Source organism: Eutrigla gurnardus (genome assembly GCF_963514095.1).
Source record: "Eutrigla gurnardus genome assembly, chromosome: 8".
Taxonomy (NCBI): Eukaryota; Metazoa; Chordata; class Actinopteri; order Perciformes; family Triglidae; genus Eutrigla; species Eutrigla gurnardus.
This window is the reverse complement of record NC_139922.1, coordinates 5,170,653-5,190,656: the sequence shown is the minus strand read 5'-3', so window position 1 is coordinate 5,190,656 and position 20,004 is coordinate 5,170,653. Positions and strand designations below refer to the sequence as shown.

Genomic DNA, 20,004 nt, shown 5'->3' with positions numbered 1-20,004 from the left:
CAGTCTATCACAGGGCTGACATGTAGAGACAGACAGGTAACCAGTCTATCACAGGGCTGACATGTAGAGACAGACAGGTAACCAGTCTATCACAGGGCTGACATGTAGAGACAGACAGGTGGCAGTGCTAACCTACACCAGCATGCAGCTGTAATGCTTGATTTACAGCCTGATATTTGTTGTCTTTATATATAAACCAAATTATCTTTTGACCCACTTCCTATTTTACAGCATTCATGAAAAGCATCAGTATTTCTGAATTACACAAAAATGTGTGTGTGTGTGTTTTCATATGACGTCTGATGGGAGTAATGTAGCATGAAAATGACTGTTTGTTACTGTTTGTTTAACCATGTTCCATTTAAACGATGTTACAGCCAACAGTAAAAGGTCATATAACTGAAGGAGCACAATGTGATCTTCATTCATGTAGTTTGAAAATAAATACATTCATAACAGTCTGCATAGGAAGAAGACTTCCATTACTACAATTAAAAAAGATCTTGGCTGCAGTCGAACAGCCCTTTTCTCTTCATCCCTCCATCATCCATGCATCCATCCATCATTCAACCATTCATCATCCTTCCATCCATTCATTCATCATCCATCATCATCCATTTGTCATCCATCCACTGATCCATCCATCATCCATCAATCTAACCATACATCCATTCATCATCCATCCATCATCCACCCATTCACCATTCATCCATTCATCATCCATCCAGCCACTCATCATTCATCCATCCAGTCACTCATCATCCATCCATCCATCCATCCATCCATCCATCCATCATCCATCCATCCATCCATCCATCCATCATCCATCCATCCATCCATCATCTATCCATCCATTCATCATCCATCCATCCATCCATCCATCCATCCATGCATCCATCCATCATCCATCATCCATCCATCAATCCATCCATCCATCCATCCATCCATCCATGCATCCATCCATCATCCATCATCCATCCATCAATCCATCCATCATCTATCCATCCATCCATCCATCCATCCATCCATCCATCCATCCATCCATCCATCCATCCATCCATCCATCCTTCCATCCATCCATCCATCCATCCATCATCTATCCATCCATCCATCCATCCATCCATCCATCCATCCATCCATCCATCCATCCATCCATCCATCCTTCCATCCATCCATCCATCCATCCATCATCTATCCATCCATCCATCCATCCATCCATCCATCCATCCATCCATCCATCCATCCATCCATCCATCCTTCCATCCATCCATCCATCCATCCATCATCTATCCATCCATCCATCCATCCATCCATCCATCCATCCATCCATCCATCCATCCATCCATCCATCCTTCCATCCATCCATCCATCCATCATCTATCCAACCATGCAATCAGGAAGTCCAATATGCTTCATCTTTTTAAAGTGGGTTGAGTCTCCTGCGTGTGTGCCGTTACACTCGTTGGCATGCTTCAGGACCATTCATTATCCTGAGACCTCAAAGCAACTGATTAAAACACGATCTGTGAGGAACTAGATCTGGGCTGCATGGTGGTGTCACGGTTAGCACCGCCGCCTCACAGCTGGAGGAGCCTGGAACGAAATCTGGGATCGTGTGCCTTCTGTAGCTTGCATGTTCTCCAGCATCCTGCACAGTCCAAAGACATGCAGGTTAATTAAAGACTTTTATTGATGATTATTGATGATTACCTGTCTGTCTCTACATGTCAGCCCTGTGATAGACTGGTTACCTGTCTGTCTCTACATGACAGCCCTGTGATAGACTGGTTACCTGTCTGTCTCTACATGTCAGCCTGTGATAGACTGGTTACCTGTCTGTCTCTGCATGTCAGCCCTGTGATAGACTAGTTACCTGTCTGTCTCTACATGTCAGCCCTGTGATAGACTGGTTACCTGTCTGTCTCTACATGTCAGCCCTGTGATAGACTGGTTACCTGTCTGTCTCTACATGTCAGCCCTGTGATAGACTGGTTACCTGTCTGTCTCTACATGTCAGCCTGTGATAGACTGGTTACCTGTCTGTCTCTGCATGTCAGCCCTGTGATAGACTAGTTACCTGTCTGTCTCTACATGTCAGCCCTGTGATAGACTGGTTACCTGTCTGTCTCTACATGTCAGCCCTGTGATAGACTGGTTACCTGTCTGTCTCTACATGTCAGCCCTGTGATAGACTGGTTACCTGTCTGTCTCTACATGTCAGCCCTGTGATAGACTGGTTACCTGTCTGTCTCTACATGACAGCCCTGTGATAAACTGGTTACCTGTCTGTCTCTACATGTCTCCCTGTGATAGACTGGTTACCTGTCTGTCTCTACATGTCAGCCCTGTGATAGACTGGTTACCTGTCTGTCTCTACATGTCAGCCCTGTGATAGACTGGTTACCTGTCTGTCTCTACATGACAGCCCTGTGATAAACTGGTTACCTGTCTGTCTCTACATGTCTCCCTGTGATAGACTGGTTACCTGTCTGTCTCTACATGTCAGCCCTGTGATAGACTGGTTACCTGTCTGTCTCTACATGTCAGCCCTGTGATAGACTGGTTACCTGTCTGTCTCTACATGTCAGCTCTGTGATAGACTGGTTACCTGTCTGTCTCTACAAGTCAGCCCTGTGATAGACTGGTTACCTGTCTGTCTCTACATGTCAGCCCTGTGATAAACTGGTTACCTGTCTGTCTCTACATGTCTCCCTGTGATAGACTGGTTACCTGTCTGTCTCTACATGTCAGCAGTGGTGTAGTGGAGGGTATACGCAGGTATACGGGGTATACCCACTTCTTTTTCTGGTGGTTTACAGTATACCCACCTATCAGCCAGAAAGCCATTGGAATATATGGGAGAGTATACCCACTTCCTCCTCTGTAACCTACCCATCTACCTAGCAGTACACCCACCTCATCAACTACCACCACACCACTGCATGTCAGCCCTGTGATAGACTGGTTACCTGTCTGTCTCTACATGTCTCCCTGTGATAGACTGGTTACCTGTCTGTCTCTACATGTCAGCCCTGTGATAGACTGGTTACCTGTCTGTCTCTACATGTCAGCCCTGTGATAGACTGGTTACCTGTCTGTCTCTACATGTCAGCTCTGTGATAGACTGGTTACCTGTCTGTCTCTACAAGTCAGCCCTGTGATAGACTGGTTACCTGTCTGTCTCTACATGTCAGCCCTGTGATAGACTGGTTAGCTGTCTGTCTCTACATGTCAGCCCTGTGATAGACTGGTTACCTGTCTGTACATGTCAGCCCTGTGATAGACTGGTTACCTGTCTGTCTCTACAAGTCAGCCCTGTGATAGACTGGTTACCTGTCTGTCTCTACATGTCTCCCTGTGATAGACTGGTTACCTGTCTGTCTCTACATGTCTCCCTGTGATAGACTGGTTACCTGTCTGTCTCTACATGTCAGCCCTGTGATAGACTGGTTACCTGTCTGTCTCTACAAGTCAGCCCTGTGATAGACTGGTTACCTGTCTGTCTCTACATGTCTCCCTGTGATAGACTGGTTACCTGTCTGTCTCTACATGTCAGCCCTGTGATAGACTGGTTACCTGTCAGCTTTTGTAGTCCTTTCTTGTAGCTTGTATTGGGTTTGAAAAAACAACACAAGCAACAACAAAAAGAAACAAACCTGATTGATGTTTTTTATAAGAATGTCATAACAACAATATGAATATGTATGAATGTATCTTTGTGTTAACTATGGAGCCCAGGAAGAATAGCTGCTGCTAATGAGGATTGTAATAGACAAACAAACAGTATTTAGTGTACAAAATACATTAGCTTTTTTATGTAACCCAAAATACAACATCTTTAAACAACACAAAGTTAATGAAAATCATATTCAGTTCTTTATTTTAAACAGTGTTCCTCTAAATCACCACCAAGATTATTTTTTTATGTCGGCAAAGAGTTGAAATAAAATCACGCTATTGGACTTGTTGATCCAACGCAGCAGGAAATATTTGCTGGGACATATCAGAAATAAAAAATAACGAATTAACTAATTAAAAAATTGTAAAAGGGACTTAGAACATTCTGATAGAAGTATATGATGACCATCCTGTTATGTTTCATAAACCGTTGCAGCAATTATTGGGTTGATACCACAAATCTACCTTGATGTTTGTAACATTATAAACATCATCAAAGCTAAAGGCTTAATTACTCCCATTAAACACACTCATATTTCGATATGAAAACTATCAATCAAGCATTGATTACATGATTGAAGATCAGTCCAAAATACCACATTAAGACAACAAGACCTTGGGGGATGAACTATGTTGACTCTATTTGTATTTATTTATATATTGATTGTCTCATTTATTGATAGTGCTTTTTCACACAAGACAGGTGTAGTTCAGTAGATCAAATGAATCATGGTTCTGTTTTGTCACAGCGATCATTGAGCCAGCATGCTCAATACCAGGACTCCGGCTCAACTAAAAAGGAATGGCCATAGTTAATGTTATTAATTACACCTGTGTTTAACTGCATGTGAAAATGGTTGCTGTAAAAGGGCCTTATTTGTTTTCATGCAAATGTCATTTGCATGAAAACAATGGGATTATGTTTAGCATTCAGCAGCCTTTTTGTTGTTTTTTTTAGACATGTGCTTCAAGGTTTCACAACTGTGTGCATAGTTCCATTTCTTTGTGTAAAAGTAACGGAGAGCAATATTGATAGGCCCTACAGCATTATATTATTATATTTTCGGGGAATGTCAGCACATGACATCCAGTTTGCTGCATATATCTAAATATTGCCGAATGATACTCTCAGTCAGCACTGTGTATAGTATCGCTTAGTAGATGTGTGTGCATTTAAATGAAACGCGTGTCATATCAATCGACATTGACATTGTAATGTTGAGCTGCTCCTCTAACAGACTCACATCCTCTCCTCTCGGGGAGCGCACGCTGGCAGGACTGTGTTGCTATGGTTACGGCCAACGGCGTCGTCCGGTCATTCTGTGGCCCCGAATATTACATTTAAGCGTGAATTTCGCAAAAAAATAAAACAAAAAACAAAAAACGTCATGTGCGTGAACGTGCGTCTGATGGTCAGCGCTGAGTGGCGCACGTTACAGCGGGAAGAGCAGCGTTCAGGTACAGGTGGGAAAATACAGAGAGAGGTGAACTGGGTCTGAAAAAACTGTGTGAAAGATAACCCTATAAATAATGAATAACTCCAACTCCACTCATAAAGCTTCAATTCTGCCAATTGTGAAGTATTCTGTTTCTATTCAGAAATAAAAGCCTCACAGCTATTCATATATGGACATCAATTAAAGTCAACAGTTTTTGAGGTTTATGCTACATATAAACACGTTCCTTGAATGTAGGCTTCGAATGCAGCCTTAATAAAATATATAATATATATTTAAAAAATCTACCTGGACTCCTACATAGAATATGCTCACCGCTGTCAAAACAGCATGGTTGTATTACTATTATTATTCTAATCATAATAATATTATTTATAACCTATTAGATGCGCTGCATTGGAGTTTATTTTATTGCATCGTATTCTTGTTGTTAGGCGTTTTGATTACTTCGAGCTGTAGATAATGCAGGCCTTATACCTAATAAAAGAAATAAAGACCACACAGGAGTGCCGCCATAGTATCACCAGGACTTGTTGTTTATTGCAGTTATTGCATTATAGCGTATTGCATTGCATTTTGACAGGTTTTTGGGTCAACCCCATGTAATGTGCAGAGCCTCAGTGTGTGTGTGTACGCGTGTGTGTGTGTGTGTGTGTGTGTGTGTGTGTGTGTGTGTGCGTGCGTGTGCGTGTGCGTGTTTCGTCTTTATCCCTTCGTTCCCATTGGCTGATGAAACTTGTTGGAGCTTTTCTCTCTGGAAATAGAGAAAGCTGAAGAACCTATCGGTGCTCGCGACCCGTCCCCCTGCTGGGCCCGCCTGGTCCAGACTTGTCCCGGGAGACCGTGAGTGTAGCCCAGCCTTCACAGCGGTTAAATAAGCTCATGTGAGAGACAGGACAGTTGTATATTGTGAGCACATTAACAGTGTAAGGGCTCCCTGCTGTCGCTTCACACTGTGCTGCACTTTGCCGCCGAATCTCTTCAACCTGCTCCTCGAGCGCCGCTCCTCGAGCGCAGCTCGCTTTCATGTTGGTCGGCCTGTTTAATCTGCTTCTCCTGCTCCGCCGCACACTGGACCCGTCACTTCCACCGTCAGAACACTTGTGACCAAACAAGTCTACACTTGGACTGGACGTCTAAAACGTGTCCGCCTTTTTTTTTGCTTTTATTTTTCCTTTTGTATCTTGTTTAATGGTACAATGTCATCTCTGCCAGGAACGGTCCCGCGGATGATGCGCCCGGCTCACGGACAGAACTACCCGCGGACCGGATTCCCTCTGGAAGGTAACGGGGCTTCTTCCCGGTGGGCTTTTAGACCTGGACACACCAGGTTTTGTGAGGAGACTGAAAACATGAGAGCACAATTTAAAAATGTGAAGACGTAGATTGACAATAGGCCACTAACTTTTTTTTTTGCTGTGAATTAATCGCATTAAATCAACTCTTTTTTTTCACATATTAAAATGTAATGACCTTATCTTCCTAAACTTGTAGTAAGTTGTTATATGTCTACTATGAGACTTAGCATACAACTACGTTAAAACAACTCGTCACACATTGAAATATCTTTGTTATCTTACTACAATTGGAATCAGATATTATAATATTAGCTTAGCTTCTAGGCTAAACATGAAAGACAATAGCTTGACAACAGGCTGGAACTTGTTTTGCTGTGAAGGAATCGCATTAAAACATTTTATTTGGCCTACATATTAAAACAGTCTTTGTTGTCTTAGTAAAATTGTAATAATAGGCCTATTTTGTCTTACGAGGCTAAAAAGTAAAGGTCCCGTGTTGCACTTCGTTTATGAATCATCCATTTTGTCAACACTTTTGAGTCGAAATCCCCAAAGGAAAACCAGACAGTAACAAAGAATGCGGGATTTCTTGAAGTTCAGGTTCTTCTTGTTAGCAGATTGCACTTCACGTGTGTCCGACCCTGGAGGAGGTGAAGAGCCCTTCTGTCCGCTGCATTATTCACCACCACGTTTTACAAAGATGAATGTTATCCCTGCTTCTCCTTTTCTCTTTCATTTATTGCATTTTCAGGCGCACGGCACTTGAAGAAATCCCACATTATTGTTACAGACTCCGTCACGGTTTCCTTTGGGGATTTCGACGCATTTTATATATGTTGACAAAATGGTCACCGATTAATACATGGAGCACATTACCTTTGATATTTAGCTACTACACTTTATTAGGCTACAATTGACACTGATCGAATAATAAAGGCCTGAATGGCATTTAATTTGAATTAGGCTGCATGCTCATGATGACGTGTTGTAATGAAGCTCCGTGTGTGGCCCGCAGTGTCCACTCCTCTTGGCCAGGGACGGGTCAACCAGCTTGGAGGGGTCTTCATTAACGGCCGGCCGCTGCCCAACCACATCCGACACAAGATCGTGGAGATGGCCCACCACGGCATCAGGCCCTGCGTCATCTCCCGACAGCTGCGCGTCTCTCACGGCTGCGTCTCCAAGATCCTCTGCCGCTACCAGGAGACCGGGTCCATCCGGCCCGGAGCGATAGGAGGCAGCAAGCCCAGGGTGAGAAGAACGGCACAAGGATAATAATAATGATAATAATAATGATAATAATAATAATAATAATAATAATAATAATAATAATAATAATACACATTTTAAATTAATTTTATGTGGAGAAGCCTATTGCACATTCATTTCCGTTTTCGTGTTTTACACGTTTGCGGCCTTTGGCGTCCTCTTTCCCCGTGTCCTGACTCTCTCCGCGGTCCCACCTGCAGCAGGTAGCCACACCGGACGTGGAGAAGCGGATAGAGGAGTACAAGCGGGACAACCCCGGCATGTTCAGCTGGGAGATCCGGGATAAGCTGCTGAAGGACGGGGTTTGTGACAGAAGCACAGTCCCTTCAGGTGAGGCCTCCTCTGGTAAGCCGCATTCAATTAAATCCTTCATTCTCCGCTAGCTTCTGATTCAAAAGAATAGGGAAAGGTGTTGAAAATTCAGTCTGAGGTTTGTCATTATTCTAAGGCTATATTATTATTATCATTATTATGATGATCATTGTTATGAACATTATTATTATCATTCTTCTTCTTATTATTATATTAATATTGTTATTATGGTTATTATTACGATTATGATTATTATTATAATTGATATTATTATTATTATTACTATTATTATTAGCCTATTATTATTATTGTTATAGCATACTGAAGCGGTCTCTGTTCGCAGTGAGCTCGATCAGCCGTGTACTTCGAGCTCGATTTGGAAAAAAGGACGACGAGGACGAGTGTGATAAAAAGGATGAAGACGGAGAAAAGAAAACCAAACACAGCATCGACGGCATCCTCGGAGACAAAGGTAGGCCCGAGGGGAACACACGGCCAGCCGCGGGTCGGACTACCGTCTCCGCGACGACGTGTCAACAAATCGGTCCTAAACGGCGCTTTGTCGCTCCGGGTTTCTCCTCTAAGCTGTTCTCCCAGCAGAGGAAGGAGCCGCTTCATTATTTATGGCGGGGCGCGCCGGAGCGCATCGGGCTCCCGTGGCGCTGCTTAAACGCTCCCTTGAAAGCAATGCTGACAGATGACCGATGTGCCAGTCAATATCAATTAGAGGCGGCCTGACAGGGACGCCCCTCACCGGCGGAGCCGGGGGCCCGCGGCCTCACAGCGGCCGTCTCACGTCAAATTCACAATCTGCTCCAAACTTTACAACAAATACAAATAAACAGAGAAATACCCCAACACGATAATCAAAACGTAGCCTATTCATTTAATACAATTTGACGACAATTTCAAATGACAATTGCCTTAAACGTGTTATAGAAACATTTGAATCAAAAGTGTGCAGAATGCATTTTTTTAATGATTGACAATTACATTTGATCTGTAATAGGCTAATGTTATCGATAAATATTTTCAAGCATTAATGATTCAGATGGATGAAACATTTTTTCTCATAGAAGTAAATACAACTTGTTTCGTGCTTGTTAGTGTTGCTGGGGTCAGTTTGTTGTTTGTCTTGTTGGACTGTTGGATTGGAGCGTTTTGCCACAATCAGCTGTTGTTAATTAGATTTAGGGCCTGTAGCTCCCAGTGTTGCCTGACCACTGGTTCGGCTGGTGACATTTTTTTTTCAAACGCTATCAACTGTCCTCCTTTTCATGTTCTTCAAAAGATCAGCCTAGTTAGTGTCTTTCTGTCAGCCGGGCCTGGCATTTAATAATTTGAAGACTTAGCCTATTACAGCTGGTAATGAAACCGGTGTCTGTTGAATAGGCGTCTGTGTTGGAGAGGGGTGTAATAGCTTGAAGGCATGGTAAGAAATATATTTATCCCCTATCAGCCCTCACTCTCACAGTTCCAGGCATATGCATTCTGTTGAAGGGCTTTAAAGCAGATTAAATTGAGCCTTTTATTTCTTTTCACTTTCATCTTTCAGCGGCTCACTTCGTTGTGTGGTGCCTGCGGCGCAAATTCATGAGATTTTAAGGTTTCCTCTCGTGTTGTTCAGATTGTATTTTTAAATATTCATTTCATTTGCTTTTATGGGATTGTTTTTGGTGGCATGTTGGCAGGATCTCAGGCTGAATGAAAGAGGTGTGAGTGTGGGCTACTGTGACAAACACAGGCCTGCTATTTATCTTTATAATTTTTCATCAGATACTGTTTCCACATGCGCTACTTTTACAACTTTATGTCTGTACAACCGTTAAAACCAGCCAAACACCAAATGCACATGACATTTATAATTCAATCTTTGTAATGAAACAATTTATAATTCGACAAACGGGTGCTTTTCTACTTGCCAGTCGACATTTTCTTACACAGCTGACATTTGATTTGGTAAGAAATGATAGATGTGTGTATATTTAACACATTTGTGGAATTAAGCCTCTACTGTGTATCATTATATCTCTGCACCAGGATACTGTATATGACAAATATGACTGTTGATCTTATTGCAAACGGATATTCAGTAGATTACTGTCATGTAAAAATGTATGATAGTTTCAAAATACATTGTAATTAATTATGATGCAGATTGTTAATATAAACGATAGGGCAGGTATCTGCCATATATGATCTGTGATGAGTTTCTCATTAACACTGACGGATGCACGCTATTTTCATCTTTAAGGCAGCGTTTAGTCAATATGCTGTGTCCTAAAGATATGCATAACCTATAAGGGAAAATGGTGTCAATCCTGGAGTCCAGAATAAGCCTGGTTGAAAGAAAAAAAAGGTTGACAGTGAGGATGGAGAGAGCACTTCAAACAAATCCAGTGGAAGTGACGAGAGGCAGCTTTGCGGAGCGCGCAGGCTGTGGGAAGTTCTATTACAGCTATTAATAACACTTTTCCCCGGGCATCCACACTTACTCCACTCCATCTGCACTTTCTCCCAGATATTTTGCTGGGTTGAAATTGAGGGAGACCCAAATGTTGGCTGGAGATAACACAATCATCACAGCCTCGGTCCTGGGCTGAGCATCAGTGTATTAAACTGGGATTAACCTCCCCTTTCTCCCCCGCTGCCTCGCACCAAAAATTCTCATTTTTAAGAGACATATTGAAGAAAAGACAACAAGGCTGGAAGCCAACATGCAACATAGTGGAACAGTATCTTCTAGGATTGTCATCATGATAATCTTTGTGTTGAAAGAAATGCACTCATCTCCTATGATAATTGATTGATTATTTCAGTCCTTTATGAAGTAAATATCTCTATGTTTCCTGTTTCCATTTCCTCTGGACTGAGCATCAGCTGCTTTTCTGTCTTTAAATTGAACAGTTTGGGGATTTTAGACTAAATAGGCAGTTTGAAGTCATCACACACAAAACTGCAGATGGATGTCTGTCTTTGAAATTGTAATGACTAAACAAAGACTACAAATACACATGATGGATCTGTATTTAATGCACATTTTATCTGCTGCCCTTATCTTTTGAAACATTTATTTATTAAACATGTCATATACAATAACATAAACAAATGGTACTCCCGGATCAGGTGATTTGGATAAAATACTCATATATGATAATATTTTATATTCTTATACAACACAGTTTTAAGGCAGTTCACAAAATAGTCACACCATTAAAGTCTACTGAGGTTTTGGCAACAAAACTGCTTATGCTTCAATACATTAAAGTTAGGCCACAACGGTCTCATGGTTGAAAGTCTTTTAGGACCCATCAATCTCCCTGTCCGTCCACTAAGACTGGCTTTTGTAGGCTTAATATTTAATATGTGGATGCATTTAAGTTGTGTGTCCTTCAAAACATTGACTTTCCATTGGCATTTTCTTTTCATTCTGAGAACCAACACACCAACCTGCTGTGAGACCGAGGTGTCCAATAACAATGTATTATGTGAGGCTATAGTAACATTTCTGAAAATATGCCTAATCAAGTAAAAACATATCTGACGAGTGAAGGTAAAATCCAGTATTGCCATTAAGTAATTAATTATCTGTGGAATGACTTTGACATTTTACTCCCCTATGGACATTATGGAATCCACACAGTGCTTCATGCACGTAGATATGTTGTCATGGGAGTACTGAAGTCGTGAGCAGGCTCTAGTATTCATGCTGACCTGAGGCAGACCTGAGGACAGGATCCATGCACCGTGTTTCAGCCTGTCAGAGCAGAGCAAAGTGAGCAGCTTAGAGGCTTTGATCCTCTGCTGCTGTTGCTTATCAGAAACATTTGCGGTGACACTGCCACAATGAGAGTTCATCATATTAGCTGGTGCCAGCGCTGCTTTCAGGCGTGCCTGTCTATTAATTAAACTCCATTTGCTGCATAAGACAGGACCTGTCTGGGCCTCTGTGCCCCCCCCCCCCCCCCCCCCAACACCACTGCTTCTGTTCAGAGGAACATTTTCTCTCCCTCCCCAGAATATTGGAGGGAAATTGTTTGTTCACTCGGCAGGCATTTTAATGTCGAGCTGAAATGTAATTCAGCAGCTTCCATATGGTTTCAAACATAAAGAGGCTGGACGTAACGTAACAAGGAATTTGATTTGATGATTGAAAAGATTAGCTCACCACCTTCTCTCGCTCTGATTGAAGGATGGATGCATGTCATGGCGTTATTGGTTCAATTGGATGGTACTAGCTGATGTAAGAGCACGTCATATTTTGTTTTCGAGGAAGAAAGAAATATTGGATTTTGATATAAATTATGTTTAGCCATATATTGTTAAACAGGTGATGTGATCTAAAAGGGTTTATTGCTTTATCCATATTATGATATCCTTCTCAGTCACAGACATGTTTAATAAAATTCAACCTAAATGCTCCCAATTACAATGATGATTTTGTATATTTTACCACCCTGTTAAGGTCTCCTCTCCTTACGTAAAACGAAAGGGTTAATGTTTGGATCAGGGACAGCATTAGAAGATCACAGTCTGATCCCCATGAGGAAAGTAGGTCACCATGGCAGCGCTGAAGAACAGCATGAAGACATGAAATAGGAAAAACGAGAAGCAAACCTAGAACATGTGAGGTAGAATGCTTATTGAGGAATACATGGGAATTTAGTGCAACTTCAGCAAAAAAAATCAACGATTAAAGAATCACACAATTAATGAGGCTCAATGAATGAGTCAATTAATGTAGAAAGTATCTAAGCAATATTTAAGGTTAAAGTGGGTTTCAACTATTATTATTATTATTATTATATATGTAAAATACATATTTAAAATATGTATCATATGAGAACATCCATTTTCATTTCATTTTTAGATATTTCATGATTATTATTGTAAATTGGGTTTCCTACATGTGTTTTTCAGATATTGCATATGAAATATCCTCCTTCAATATACATACATTAATAATAATAATAATAATAATAATAATAATTTATTATGACTTTTAAGGATATTTTCCAATTTCCAGATGTATCACGATTAATCACAGTCAAATAATCATGTTAATAATACGCATAACCTGAGACTGCACCACATATGCCGTAAAAGCAAAACTTCATTTTCTTTTTCTTGCTCTGAATCATAAATTGATTCAATAAACAGAAACACATGAATCCTGAAAGCTGATTACTGATGAGTTGATGCTCATCTCTACCAGCACATGTGGTTTCCAGAAATCTCACATACACAATAAATAATTAAATAAATACTACTACTACTACTACTACTAATAATAATAATAATAATAATAATAATGTGTAGGCCTCACATCTAGAGGAAATGTTTCAACTCGACAGTAACAGTTACTACTCCCATTCAAACATAAAAACTATACATAAATGATCAGCAACACAATTAATGGGCATTGTTGCTATTTTTGATATTTTCGAGGTCAATCAGTTCAGTAATTGATAGATGAATCTGGTGTTCAAAGCCGTACATGTGATTAGAATGCAGCTAATTGTTGCCTACGTTTTTTTTCCCTTTTTCTACATCAATTAGCATTTTTCTCTGGGCTGACCTACTTGTTGATTTTCTTTCATTTCTCGTAGCACTTTGGACTTCTCAGCGATGTCTTTGAGAAAACCAATATATATAAAGGGGAGCTGCTGAACTGGGAGGGGGCTTTGAATAGGAGAATAGCAGCCCACTTCTTTGCCATGGAGTGTTCAGTAGCCATCCCTTAATCCTCCTTTCATTTCGCCGACAAATGCCAAGAATCTTGTCTGGCGACCCAATGGGAAGCTGATCAGCCAACAAAAGAGGAGCGCTGCACAAAGAGCAAACAGGCAAAACGGGGTTGAGGGCAGTCAGAGGCCTCGGGCATCCCATTAACAGCCCATTTGCAAAGGATACACACAAGACAATGGCAAACAGAGAAATCACTAAACATAGCACAAACAATATGGCAAGAACAAATTAATAAAATGTCAACAATTTGGTTGGTCCTTAACTGAGCCCTCGGTGAGAGCTCATGCAGTGCAGCTCTGCAGCTCTAGTTTCATGGTCAGTGTGTATCACACGTTCTTCTACATTCATATTACATCAAACCCCGTTTAGTGGTCACACATAGAACCTTGTTTCAAATGACTGGAGATCCAAGAGTTTCCATGTGAGGAAATGATTTGTATGAATATTTATCACATTTCAAATAAAGTGTTGAGGGAAAACAAATCAAGAGTTTAAGAGGGTTAACATGATACATTTTATTTCTTTGTTAGCCGCCAGTAAGTTAAGATGTGTCAAAGGAGACGGTGATCTGCTTTCATCCACTCATTTGGCTCTCCTGTGAAACGTGGCCCCGAGAGCCGCGACACAAACGGCATTCAGAGAGGTTCCTTCCTCACAGCTAGCTGCAGGATTAAACACGGCCGCCTTTTAAGAATACGCTGCACTGCTTTTAGCTTTAAAGGACTTGATAAATATAGTATAAAAATGTTTTATTTACTTACAATTAGCCAAAGAACATTAATGATCATATTTAGAAAAGGTTTTTATTTATCCTATCGTTGCCATTTATTTTTTAAGAATAATCGGCCAAATATGTCCGTAGAGACAGACAGAAAATAAAACTGAGGTGTGTATTACTCAGTATTCATATTATCAGTGAATGTAAAGATCCTGTGTTGGGGAATTATTTTAGCGAGTGACTAAATGCATCTCTAAAATCCTGTTTGAAATTTCCGTACAAGAGGGCTTGTGTGCTTGGATCTATTAGATGGCTTATTCATGCCTTTCTCCATCAATCCATGGAGGAAATCACATTCACCGAATGCAACCACCCAGTGTAATTGGCTAGAAAATGACCTTAAATATACAGAGATTACTGGGGCATAAAGGCCCGGCAATTTTGGGGGGGTAGAATAAATGTTCACGCTATTGAAAGGTATGAAAGTGGATTAATGGCCATTTCTCCGTCACTGCATTAAAATGATTTGAGCCACATATTTAACACACTCTCATGATGGGAAGTGAGCATTGTTCCCACTGCATCCTTATGGAAATAGATCCGTGTACAGTACTATCTTGGCTTAGTGAGCTGGTCTTACACAATGTTCTGGCTTTTTGCTGACAAAATGAGTCATTTATGTATTTTGTGTAATTGTTTGGAATTATGAGAATGCATGTTTAATTTGACCTTGGCATTATTGAATTAAATATGAATATTTTGAACAAATCCCTCTGGTATACAAGCTACAGACCATAGATTTAGCCAACAAAATGACTTGGGTAGGTTCAGAAAAAACATGATGGTTTTGCTTCAAATTACTATGAAATACAGAAACGCAAAAAAACCAAACCAAAACAGGACACTAACATCAGTTTCCTGGTGGAAGCCCTGTCCTTCCCTCCCTGTCCACCCAGACATCCTCCCTTCATAGACTTCTGTGGACTCATTTGAAGCTAATATGATACGTCAAGAGCAAACGTCAAAACAAACGTGTTTTCCCTCAAAATGTAATTCACAGTTTTGTTGAGTGGGAATGTAATTTTTAGGAGAGTCTTTGAGAGCAGAATAATAATAATAATGTTGCCACATACTGTGATGATGATATTATTGGTCTTGTATGACAGTACCACTATTGGGTCCACAGCAGTATAGATATAGACGTATAGCGGTACGTTACCTCACTGCGGTGTTAAAACAGCGCCACCTTGCGGTATTCCATATTTCCGTAACCAAACCCCCTTGTGTTTAATTGTGACCTGCGCCCATGAGGTGCAGATTATTCTTCTGTCTGTACAACACCTGTGTGTCTGTGTTGGTCACTGCAGGTTGTCGTTCTCTCTATCTGAACTGATCATTTGACCTCGTTATATTCATCTCATTTCTGCTACCTTTAAACACTTATTCCTGCTTCAGCAATCACAGCTCCCTCCTTCTCTTAGTTGCCTTCTCGTTAAATTCCAGTTGTATCTCGGTATCTACTTCCCCGTCTCCAAATGAAGCTCACATTTTGCAATGGAGGCGAGGATTAATGTTTTCGAAGGGCGGCTTTTTAACTCTACCTGTAGACCGATGTCAACATAAATACAGTACATTTAACCAGATACAGAGGGTTTGAGTATGAAAAATACTCAGAGTTTAATACATATTTAGATAAATGGTGTTATATAGAGAGAGAATACTGCAGGGTCCTGGAGACATCTATTGTAGTAAGAACTACAAAAAAAACAAAAACAAAAAAAAACACCATTACATTCATTTAATATCTCAAAACTAATTAGTGTGATAGACTCTGTTATTTTGTCTAGTTTTGTTGGTGAGAGTTAAAAATCAAAAGGACGTGTCACTGGAAGAAAAAGGCATTACTGTCCTCAGAGATGATGGGATCATACAGCCTGATTTTCACAAGAATCACTAAGAAGTTCACGTTTGAAAACTAAAAATAAGTAGACTTGGTATGAAGAATTTTCCCTTTACACAAATGTTGGCCTTGAAGTCAGTGTTATTTAGCATTTTCCGCCCTGTTCAGGCTGATAGACGTTGAGCATGTGGACACAAAACAACCCATATGTCCTCTTTCACGCGTGGTCTGATACACAAACAGTTGCTAACAAGAAAAAGGGGGAAAAAACCCCAAATGGACTCGGAGGCCGTCTGTTATTTTGTGCCTGCATTTGCCATTGAATGAGTTGATGAACTCCTCCAAGTTTATTAAAGAAAATGAAACAATATGAAGCAAAGGCTTGTGGCAAGCAGGCTGACAGTTTATAAAGTGGCGGCCATTGTGGCTCGAAGGCAGATGCATGAATACCTCTGAATAGAGTCCCTCAAAGTGACACGATTGAGCTAGACAACAGCAAAACGCTGAAAGGAAAGCTTCTCCTCTGCGCTGCCAAGCTGATCGGCAACTCTAATGCTCCTGCTTTGAATGAATGTACATCTGCAGTGGGAGGGTTTGCTGTGGTCCACTCACTGCACATTTTACTGCTGTTGGGTGGAAGTAAAACCTTGTGCCTCCCACAGCCACTCCAAGAAGCAGGTGTCTTCATACTGTTGGAGAAATAAGCGTACAGGAAAGACAACTAAAGGCAACATAGTAATAGGTCTGTGTTTCTGGACTGGGTGTAACATAGTGCTCCCTCATGTTGAAATGATTTCAATTCAGCTGATAATAAAATAATGCGAAGAAAACAGATGAACTCCTGAAGGACAAAATTAAATGCTCTTTGACCTTTAAAATGTGCAGATAAAAACACATTTTAGACTGTTTCACTATTCTATAGCATGTTGAGTGTTTGGAGCTTTTGAAATGTGTTTATATAGAAAGAAACTGAAGAAAATGAAGCTGTACCTGGAGTTTAGATTAAAGTAACATTTACTTCAATAGCTGTTGCTCTTGGGACCCCAGGGCAGCTTCGGTAAACATGTCGGCTTCTAGCATGTCCAACTCCATATCACTGTGTCCTGCAGAATGGCTTCTGATTGGTTAGCACATTGTTGCCCAGGCTACTAATCATTACAAATAAAGTTGACCGTATTAATTATTTCACGGTACCACGTCGGCTGGTAACATTGTCACTCTGTCGGTCACCATATGATATACAGGGCTACGCTGTAACATCAGTGACGGAGGTAATCACATATGCAGCAGCTCACTGGTTTGCCTGATGGCTTGTATATGCTTGAAAGAATTAACATTTTAAAAATACCTGTCAGTGATGCACAGTTTCTTGTGTTTTTCTCTCCAACTCCTGTCATCTTTTTTGGGCTATTATTTTTGAAGTTGTCATGGCAGCGTTACCATGGCCATGCTCCATTGGTGGCTCTCCGGTACTCAGGCACATGATGCACATGAAATTCAAATCAATTTCTCAAATTTTTATGTTTATCGCCCAAAACCACACATTTTCCCTTGAGGGGTTTACAATGTGTACAACGTATGACATCCTCTGTTCATGGACCTTCCGTCTGATTAGGAAAAACTCCCTAAACAAAAAAACAACAACAACTAACTAAGCAGGATGGACAGATGTGCAGTAGATTCATGTGTACAGAATAAAAGAACAAAATAATTACAAAATAGTCAATCCATGTGACAGAAATAATTTATGTAATTGGAGCAGAAATAGCAGTTGTAAGAGTACATAGTGATGGTGCTGCTGGGGACCATGAATGTGCCCAGTCAAGTCAGTTGTGTGTCTTCCTCCCAAACTGGGATCTTGTTCCACAAGAGGAGAGCTTGATAGCTGAATGCTCTGACTCACCACCAATAACAGGGTATGAACTATGAGTCATGATGGTGCCTGACCTTTAAGGGCTTCGTAGGTGTGGATATTAAATCCTACTCTGGATTTTACAGGGAGCCAGTGCCGAGAAGCTAATATGGTAGTAACATGATGGCTTTTCCTAGTTTTTGTCAGAACATGACCTGCAGTGATCTGGATCAACTGGAGAGTCTTAAGAGACTTATTGGAGCAGACTGCAAACAAGGAATTCCAATATTCTAGTCTAGAAGTAACAAATGCATGGAGCATTCAGCAGAATTTGCCAGATTTTTGCAATGTTACATAGGTGAAAAAAGGCGGTCCTTGAAGTTTGTTTTATGTGGGAGTTGAAGGGCACGTCCTGATCAAGGATAACTCTCAGATTATGGTGGAGTTGAAGACTTAATACCATCTAGAGTAACTCTGTCTGTAGATAATCCGTAAAGCATGCTGGAAGTTAAGCTAATTTATTTCATCTGGCTTGATAGATAGGTATAGTTTGGTTCTGCTTTACTTAAGTTAGTGGAGTGTTTTTCAATAATATTGGCTAAAGGAATCATATATCAGGTAAATAGAATTGTAAATAGTGTGTATCAAAGCCTGATACATCTTCTTCCTCTGAGCCATGGAGCTGTTGTCCACAAACTGTTAAAAACACATCAATGAGCCTCATTGTTGCTCTGGATGACATGTTGCTTCCATGAACACACACAATGTAGTTTATTTTGACTCAATCCCACATACACTGTCATGCTGCCACAAATACTCACTAGGGAATCAACTGTGGATTAATCCGCCCGCTGAATATAGTTCCCAACAAACGTATAATATCCTCCTGTCTGAGTTATGTTTGCAGCTGTTTTATGAAACTACTTTGATCTCTTTTTTAAAGAAATTAAACTATGTATTTGTGAGGTATTTTAATGATGCAGTAGAAATGCCACAGACTGAGGAGAGAATTCAGATTGTAAGCTTTCTCCATCATTGACAACCATATTACATTTTACTGGATTTGTGCGCTGTAAGGGTTGGCGATATGGACAAATCTAATACCAAATTCATAAATGCTTTAATTGTCCATAAAGTATAAACATTTAAAATAATACTTTTCATTATGTTATTACGCCAAAAATTATGTTTTTTAAAAGTGTATGATCATAAGATTCACAAAATAATCACAAACAATATAAAACGTTACACCCATGAAAGACTTACATAAGAGTGACGACAGCACGGAACCTCTACCGAACAAAAGAGCCACAAGAATTGAATATCTTGAGCTGCTGCTTGTGACTGAAAAAAATAGAACCGTGTCAAAATAGAAATCACTGAAATCACAAAGAAAACCTTTTAATTTCCTACTTTGCAATGTGTTTCAGCAACTAAAATATCTGAATGTATGGGTGGCTTTCACTGTGAGTCGAATCATTTGAAATAGAACCAGGAATTTACAGTTTTTAGACCGGTTCATGAACGCACAATACACAAGTGTATCACACATACTGCATGAAAGTGGGTCGGAGAGGCTCGGCCAGCTTTGGCATGAACGGTGACATCATAAGCAGGAGAACCGTTGGCCCTGGAGTGACGAGCATCAGGTGAAGAGCTCACGCATCCCTCCGTCTCTTACAAACGTATCAGAATACATTTCAAAGCTTTTTGAACCAGAATCTGTGAAGAGAGTCAACAAGCATAAATCACTTCATTTTCTTTGCACTGCT

General features: G+C 40.6%; 1 protein-coding gene across 3 annotated transcripts in view; it reads left to right on the top strand.

Annotated features, from left to right (window-relative positions):
• Window positions 1–6,088: 6,088 nt before the first annotated feature.
• The window catches only part of LOC311017527 (paired box protein Pax-7-like), a 47,094-nt gene continuing 33,178 nt past the window's right edge, over window positions 6,089–20,004 (top strand). Inside the window, exons 1-4 of one of the 3 annotated variants that reach the window (XM_084015928.1) lie at window positions 6,089–6,419; window positions 7,449–7,684; window positions 7,906–8,047; window positions 8,358–8,486. In XM_084015928.1, coding sequence (XP_083872054.1) covers window positions 6,335–6,419; window positions 7,449–7,684; window positions 7,906–8,047; window positions 8,358–8,486 — 592 coding nt within the window. In that variant the 5' untranslated portion in view covers window positions 6,089–6,334. Of the gene's footprint in view, window positions 6,420–7,448; window positions 7,685–7,902; window positions 8,048–8,357; window positions 8,487–20,004 lie in introns of all 3 variants that reach the window. The other 2 variants (XM_084015929.1, XM_084015927.1) reach the window with 2 other exon arrangements.